The following is an 8,478-nucleotide window of genomic DNA, read 5'->3' on the forward strand; positions in this document are numbered from 1 at the left end:
ACACACAGAAAGAGACGGGGAGGCTTGTTCTGATCTAGGGATGGGGCCATTGAACTACTAGGGATGGCTTTGGGGTGGGATCTAGCATGGAATATAAGTTATGCCCAAATATACATATTATCTTCAGAAAAGTAGTTGTCCATGGGTAGTGGTGTATTCATCCCTGTAGGGGGACCTGCCTCCAGACATCATTTTAAATAATTGATGATTCATTATTATATCATTGATTATTAGTTATTCAAATCCATTCTTGTCTCCCCGCCCTTCCTCCCAGGCGGTGACAGGTCATGAGGAGTGTGTGGAGGCCCTGCTGCAGCACAGCGCCAGCTTCCTGGTTCGGGACTGTAAGGGGCGGACCCCTGTCCACCTGGCGGCGGCATCCGGACACATCGGGGTGCTGGGGGGGCTCCTACACGCCGCCCAGTCAGTGGAGACCCTCCCCGTCATCACAGACAACCAGGGCTACACGCCACTACACTGGGCCTGCTACAACGGTACGTACTGAACTAACGGAACACTAGATATTTTCTGATTTTCTCTCTTCAGCACTGTAAACATGTCCCTGAATTAGGTAGGCCATACAACGGTACGTACTGACTAACTGGACTGTAGCTCTGTTCTCTCCTCCATGAAGTGTACACTCATTCACTCCCTCTTGTGGCTTGAAAAGCATTCGATTGGTGTGGACGGAGCCATGTGGGGGAATGAACAAGACTACAACAGAATTAAGGGTTATGACTCTCAGTGGAGGACCTTACACTGAAACAGGACTTTGTCAGGGATTGTCAGATTTTTAGCTTTCTCGGAGAGTATTGTTGTGGTCTGCAGCGACGTCATCTTTTTCCTGTATGTAATGTTTCCTGCTGGAGCAACCTATTACTTTTAATTATAAATTAAATGAATCAATCTTCCACTAGGCCATGACACGTGTGTAGAGGTGCTACTGGAACAGGAGGTTTTCCACAAGACTGAGGGCAACTCCTTCAGCCCCCTCCACTGAGCTGTGATCAATGACAACGAGGGGGCTGCAGAGATGCTGATTGACACTCTGGGGCCGGCCATTGTCAACGCCACTGACACCAAGAACCGGTAACTACAGCACATGACAAAGTCCTTTTCTTCTGAAGAATAATGTTGTTAAAATGACCTCTGGGGTTGGATGAGGGATTGTAGATTACTTTTAATACATCTATTAGTGATTTTATATTTCTATGGTATAAACAGGGTTAATTGAACAAACTTGTTTATAACAGTCCTACACGATATCGGTGAAATACGTTTCCTCTCTCCAGGACCCCCCTGCATGCAGCGGCCTTCACGGACCACGTGGAGTGTCTTCAGCTGCTGCTAGGCCACAACGCCCAGGTCAACTCCCCCGACGCCTCCGGGAAGACCTCCCTCATGATGGCTGCTGAGAACGGACAAACCAACGCCGTCGGTATGCAGCCCCCTCTCCTCCACTTTGCCTCGCCAGCCGGCTTAAGTTCAACCTGTCTGTTTTATATTTTAATAAGTCGCTTAATTTCCTCATTGAGTTTCTTTATGTTTCTCTGTCTGTGTCAGAGCTGTTGGTGAGCAGTGCCAAAGCAGAACTCACCCTGCAGGATGCAGTCAAGAACACTGCTCTTCATCTGGCCTGCAGTAAGGTGAGCATTCCCACATCAAGATGACGTTCATCTGAACAGTTGGCTCTCTCTGGTTTCAATTTTGGTCTGACATGTTTGACTCTGGTTTTTAAAGGGGCATGAAACCAGTGCCTTGTTGATATTGGAGAAGATTACAGACAGGAACCTCATCAACTCGACTAACGCAGCCTTACAGACGTACGTATGGTTCAGCTGTATTAATTGGGCCCTGGTCAGAAGAAGTGCACTATATAGGGAATAGTCTGGCATTTGGGAGGTATCCTCATTTTCTGCTGTCTAATCTGACGGTACTTTCTCCTCAGGCCGTTACACGTTGCAGCCAGAAATGGTCTGACGGTGGTGGTGCAGGAGCTACTAGCGAAGGGTGCTAGCGTGCTCGCAGTCGATGAGAATGGTAAGATCCATTACGCTAACACTGTTTTCTTCTGTACTTCTCTTCTCAATGTGTCCACAAATGTTTCTCTCTAATCCACTGCTTGGTTATTGTCTTAACTTTGTATCTCCTAGCCTGGTGTTATTTCATGTTTTTCACCAAAAGCGTTGTAGTAAACGGTGATGCTCCTGAAGTGACCCTCTGCTGTTCTGTTTGAACCCCTCAGGTTACACGCCTGCCTTGGCCTGCGCCCCCAACAAAGACGTGGCGGACTGCCTGGCGCTGATCCTGGCCACCATGATGCCCGTGTCCCCCTGCAACCCGGCGCCCAGCCTGTCCTTCAGTGCCATTAACCACTACACCACCAGCCCCTCCAAGAGTGTGACCTTCGACAGCCTGCCCGTGCTGCGCAGCGAGCACAGCTCCTACTGCAGCTTCAACAACATCGGCCACCGCGACCACGATGGAGGCTTCTACAAGGATGAGGACCTCAACGACTCAGACTCAGAGACGTACTGAGGGTGGTGGTGGTCGCTGCCCAGGAGGGGAGCCAAGGGCTGGCGGATGGACAGTGAAGTGGGGCAGAGGCCACAAACAAATACGCACATACACACCGTGTCTTAAATCACCACAGCCAGCTTTGGGAGGGCACGAGCCGAGACAGTCCGCACAGGAGCCTTAAGAGTCCCGCAGATGGAGAGAAAGAAATGGAGGGAGGGAGGGAGAGGGGGAGGCACAACAGGCTGGCTGGCCACACTCATCCTCTCGTACCACCAGGTGTCCTTCCAGCAGATACTGGACTTCAGAGGAACTGCTGCTGCTATACCCCACCTTTACCTTTACCCACAAAGGTCCTAAACGGTAGAAACTGTCCAGCCAACAGACAGACGGACACCTTATGACGGCAATAACCTGTAGTCCTAAGAGATAGTAGCACTTCACTGAGTGAAAAACAGACATGGACCAAAAGATGTGGAAGAAGCCTTTTCAAAACCTGTTTTGACAGTAGAAATGGGATTGAGCGTTTTGGGCTGAGAAAAAACATAAGGAGTGATGTTTCATTTAAGTTTTATGAGAGTGATGGTCATGTTTATCCGCACACTAAGACAGTCAACGTACCTAGCCTCTTGTCTGTAATCCATGTGGGAGGAGGGGAAATCATTTATTTTTTCTGAACAAACATTTTATTAAAATCATTCATGTCTTAAGCTCCTGACCCTCTGTGGGAACCAAAAAATCGTAGTATTTGCTCTCATTAGTAATTTCAAATAAATTCCATCCCCAATGGCACCCTATTCCCTTTATAGTACACTACTTTTGACCTGGGCCCATAGGGTTCTGGTCAAAAGTAGTGTACTCTATAAAGAATAGGGTGCCATTTAGGATGTAGATTTTGCATACTGGTATGTGAGCAACAGGACTTCTTACATTTGCGTTATTAAACCTACCTAAAATATTTTAGAAAGTAAATGATTCATTCATGTATTCTTTCTTGTGATATTTATGTCATCATCATTTTGTGCCTTCTTTAGTTACTGAGTGGAGGTTAGGAGAGTAGGGGCAGCTGTATGAGCGAAAGCAATGATGCACACTAAGTATTACAACGTTTGTGAAAAGCACTGATACTATTCCGAGGCATACGAGGCGGAAAACATGCCTCCCTTGGAGAGGAGAAACACTGGAAACCAATGGTAGGACAGCAGCATTTAGATTTTCTTCTATATTATTTGTCTTGGTCTTATAATCAATGTATTTTGACAGGTTTTGCTTGCTTTAACTTCTTCAAAAAAATGAAACCACTCAATCCTTTTATGTGATGGCTTGTTCAAACCGCCGTTTTTTTGTCTCTTTTTGAAAATCATTTTAACTGGAAATATGTACAATACATATGCTATGTTAGTCAAATCAGGAACAGGAGGTTCACAGGTTTTTCGTGTCCTTTTTGTTCTTTAAAAGGATGAAACTAGCATGTACATATGAAATAGTGACTGAATTCGAAACTCCCATGAATTCTTTCAGTATCTGAAGATTGCTGTATATTTTATGAGTAATAAAATAAAGAAATGAGTTATGTTATTTAATAATGAACTATGGGTTATCTGTTTTATGTGACAACCGCAGTATCAATTTCTAGGTGTCAGGCAGTGACAGTGGTGCCAATCCCAAAAGAAAGGCTACAACGAGGAACAAGAAGTCTATTGGCAAAGTGATGAAAAAATGCATTTACTTTGGCCTAACGGTGTGGGTTATGTATTTTATTTGTTCATGGCGTCCTCAACATTACAGTTTTAAGGGCAACAATAGCCTACATTTGTTTCCAACTCGCAGGATTTCCATACGTCAGCTTTCAACAGCACAGAGCGTTGCATCAGCACCAGATCGGAAGTGCGTCAAATCTTTACAGCATTGTTACGTCATCACTGATAAACGTCGAAACGGATCAGAAACCGCTGGAGCGGTTCAGTCTGATCCTCGCTAGTGCTGGAGGAATGCGTTCATTTTGGCAAGGAAATGTGCTGATTTTGCAAGGAGATGGAGAATAAAGAGTGCAAGGTAGGCATGTTATTTTTTTTTTTAAATCTTCAATTATAGTAATTACTGTGGATTAAATATTGTTTAACAAATGAAATAATGTGCTATTCATGCTGTAATATCAAACTAGAAAGCCTATGGCCGGGGAGTCATGAGAGTTGGCTAAAGGTACAGTAGAATCTGCTGTGGGTCAAATGGGGGTCAAAGGTTATGGCATCACCTTCATAAATACGTCCTAAATGGCACCCTATTCCCTATGTAGGCTAGTGCACTACTTTTGACCAAGAGCCATAGAAGGGTTGGCTGACGTCACGGTAAAATGATGCTCGCGCATCGATGGCTGGAAGTCGTGTATCTTGTTATGATTCTGAACCTCAGCTAACAACAAGCTGCCATGTGGGGAATCGTAGCTCTGTGGCATGTTTCAGCTCATTGTATGGTGTTATTGATACCATGTCTTGTTTTGAGGTGTTTTGACTGATATCATGTCTATGCAATGGCTAAAATTCGCTACCTAGCTAACCAACAACAACTGTAACAATGTATTTGAGACGAGTTCATTGTTCAAATGTATTTATGGTTGCAATAAACATTTAGAGACTAAATATAGTTTACATGTTGTCAACAGTCTAAGCAAACCCTGTCTATTTTGCCCCATAGTTGCATGCCAGTTTTGTTGCTAAACAACCAACCCCTCTATAGAGTCCCACAGTGGAGGTGTCATAATACCCATAAAACCTAGCGGTCAAACAGGGAAATGGTTCCAATCGTTTTTCCACCATTCATTTTTCCCATAGGCGATTTTAGAAACACATAAAATAAGGGCTGTATTTCGTGTAGGCTTACCCTGGCGTGACGTTTTTGTAACCATGTAAATCTCTCTCGGACAAGGTGACTTTTATCAGTATATTCGGCTCCATTTACTCTCAGATTCGAAAATGCTAATTAGCATCAAAGTAGACATCATGCAAAACTACAAATCCCTGCAAGCTCCTGCACGTCATCTCTAGCTGACACCTTTGCTAACAGGTATTGTGTCAATTTAAAACTTGCACTAGACAGTTCACAGAATTGTCAATTTAAAGAAATGCAGCCAATTTATTCATATACTACATTTAGCTAACATTAGATAGTTAATCCAGAGATTCTTACCTTTGCCTCGATCAGCATGATCATCATGGCATTTGTAGTTCTTTATGATAGCCACATTAGCAGCTAATAAGCATTACATTTTTGGGAGGTAAATACAAGAGAATATATTGATAAGTCACCTTGTCCTAGAGAGATTTACACGGTTATCAAAACGTCACACCAGGGTAAGCCTACACGAAACACAGACCTTATTTTAAGTGTTTCTAAAATCCCCAATGGGAAAAATGAATGGTGGAAAAACTCAATTGGTAGAGCATGGCGCTTGTAATGCCAGGGTAGTGGGTTCGATCCCCGGGACCACCCATACGTAAAAATGTATGCACGCATGACTGTAAGTGGCTTTGGATAAAAGCGTCTGCTAAATGGCATATTATTATTATTATTATTATTATTATTATTAAAACGATTGGAACCATTTCCCTGTTTGACCACTAGGTTTTATGGGTATTATGACTCATACTGTGGGACTCTATAGGGCTCCAGCCAAAATAAGTGCACTATATTGGAAATAGGGTGCTATTTCGGACACAAGCATAGATATGATGCATTATGATGTGACCATAGAAATAGAATCACTAGAAAGGATAGAGCCTCTGACCATGGCAATTTGACTGGTAAACTGAACTGTACACCTGATATGATGTTCTGGTGATTCTATTTCTATGAATATGATGCATTATGATGTGACAATGAGAGTTGGGTTAATGGTGCTCTCAAGGCAACCGGGAACTCGAAGAAAAAAAACTAGGTCAAATCATGACGTCTGTGATCTTCAGGTCGGAAAGTCGGAGCTCTAGAAAGATGCCAGAGTTTCCGACTTGGAATTCCTTTTTACATTTTGTGGTGGTAATTTTACCCCCTTTTCCTCCCCAATTTTTCGTGATATCCAATTGGTAGTTACGATCTTGTTACGATCTTGTCTCATCGCTGCAACTCCCCAGCGGGCTCGGGAGAGGCGAAGGTCGAGTCAGGCGTCCTCCAAAACATGACCCGCCAAGCCGCGGTGCTTCCGACTTGGAATTCCGAGTTGGATGACTGTTCAAAAAGATTTTTCCCAATCGGAGCTTGTTTTTTTTTCCCGATTTCCCAGTTGTCTTGAACGCACTGAAGTCGGAAGTCAGAGATTTCCCAGTTGTTTTGAACACGGCAAAAGGCGACACAGTAGGTGACATCTAAACATGACTTTGTGCTGTCTTTCAGAGGTCAGAGGTCAGTGGGAATGACCTCACCCTCATAGACCTGGATGACCCCATCAATGGTGCTGATGTTATGAAGGAAGTCAGGTAAGTGATTTACACTAATGACACATTTGTGACTGGTTACAGGATCACATAGGCCTAAAGATACAGATTCAGTAGTAGGTCAAAGGTCACCGCCTATGGAGAGGTAGGCCCAGAGCTATGTATTTATAGAGTTGGGACATTGAGATATAAACTCAGCAAAAAAAGAAACGTCCTCTCACTGTCAACTGCGTTTATTTTCAGCAAACTTAACGTGTAAATATTTGTATGAACATAACAAGATTCAACAACTGAGACATAAACTGAACAAGTTCCACAGACATGTGACTAACAGAACAAAGGGGGGGTCAAAATCAAAAGTAACAGTATTTGGTGTGGCCACCAGCTGCAATAAGTACTGCAGTGCATCTACTCCTCATGGACTGCACCAGATTTGCCAGTTCTTGCTGTGAGATGTTACCCCACTCTTCCACCAAGGCACCTGCAAGTTCCCAGACATTTCTGGGGGGAATGGCCCTAGCCCTCACCCTCCAATCCAACAGATACAGGCTCTTCGCTGACCATGGCAGAACACTGACATTCCTGTCTTGCAGGAAATCACGCACAGAACGAGCAGTATGGCTGGTGGCATTGTCATGCTGGAGGGTCATGTCAAGATGAGCCTGCAGGAAGGGTACCACATGAGGGAGGAGGATGTCTTCCCTGTAACGCACAGCGTTGAGATTTCCTGCAATGACAACAAGCTCAGTCCGATGATGCTGTGACACACCGCCCCAGACCATGATGGACCCTCCACCTCCAAATCGATCCCGCTCCAGAGTACAGGCCTCGGTGTAAAGCTCATTCCTTTGACGATAAACGCGAATCCGACCATCACCCCTGGTGAGACAAAACCGCGACTCATCAGTGAAGAGCACTTTTTGCCAGTCCTGTCTGGTCCAGCGACGGTGGGTTTGTGCCCATAGGCGACGTTGTTGCCAGTGATGTCTGGTGAGGACTTGCCTTACAACAGGCCTACAAGCCCTCAGTCCAGCCTCTCTCAGCCCATTTCGGACAGTCTGAGCACTGATGGAGGGATTGTGCATTCCTGGTGTAACTCAGGCAGTTGTTGTTGCCATCCTGTACCTGTCCCGCAGGTATGATGTTCGGATGTGCCGATCCTGTGCAGGTGTTGTTACACGTGGTCTGCCACTGCGAGGACGATCCTGGCCTCATCTGCGTGAACATGCCTTAGGCATGCTGCAAGGAGGCATGAGGACTGCAGATGTGGCCAGGGCAATAAATTGCAATGTCCGTACTGTGAGACGCCTAAGACAGCGCTACAGGGAGACATGACGGTGGCAGACCACGTACGGGCATCTTCGCAGTGGCAGACCCTGGGCATCTTTCTTTTGGTGTTTTTCAGAGTCAGTAGAAAGGCCTCTTTAGTGTCCTAAGTTTTCATAACTACCGTCTGTAAGCTGTTTGTGTCTTAATGACCGTTCCACAGGTGCATGTTCATTAATTGTTTATGGTTCATTGAACAACATTTTAC

At 44.9% G+C, this 8,478-nt stretch overlaps 1 protein-coding gene across 1 annotated transcript; it reads left to right on the plus strand.

Annotated features, from left to right (window-relative positions):
• Positions 1-274: 274 nt before the first annotated feature.
• Positions 275-4,167, plus strand: LOC311113990 (serine/threonine-protein phosphatase 6 regulatory ankyrin repeat subunit A-like; the record flags this gene model as incomplete). Its single annotated transcript, XM_084189259.1, has 8 exons — positions 275-494; positions 918-1,089; positions 1,293-1,438; positions 1,564-1,646; positions 1,741-1,823; positions 1,949-2,040; positions 2,246-2,362; positions 4,154-4,167. The coding sequence occupies exons 2-8, from the start codon at positions 1,034-1,036 to the stop codon at positions 4,165-4,167; spliced, it is 591 nt and encodes a 196-aa protein (XP_084045385.1). The 5' UTR covers positions 275-494; positions 918-1,033.
• Positions 4,168-8,478: the final 4,311 nt, after the last annotated feature.

This window comes from Coregonus lavaretus (genome assembly GCF_964263955.1).
Source record: "Coregonus lavaretus genome assembly, contig: HAP1_SCAFFOLD_980, whole genome shotgun sequence".
In the NCBI taxonomy this organism is placed as follows: Eukaryota; Metazoa; Chordata; class Actinopteri; order Salmoniformes; family Salmonidae; genus Coregonus; species Coregonus lavaretus.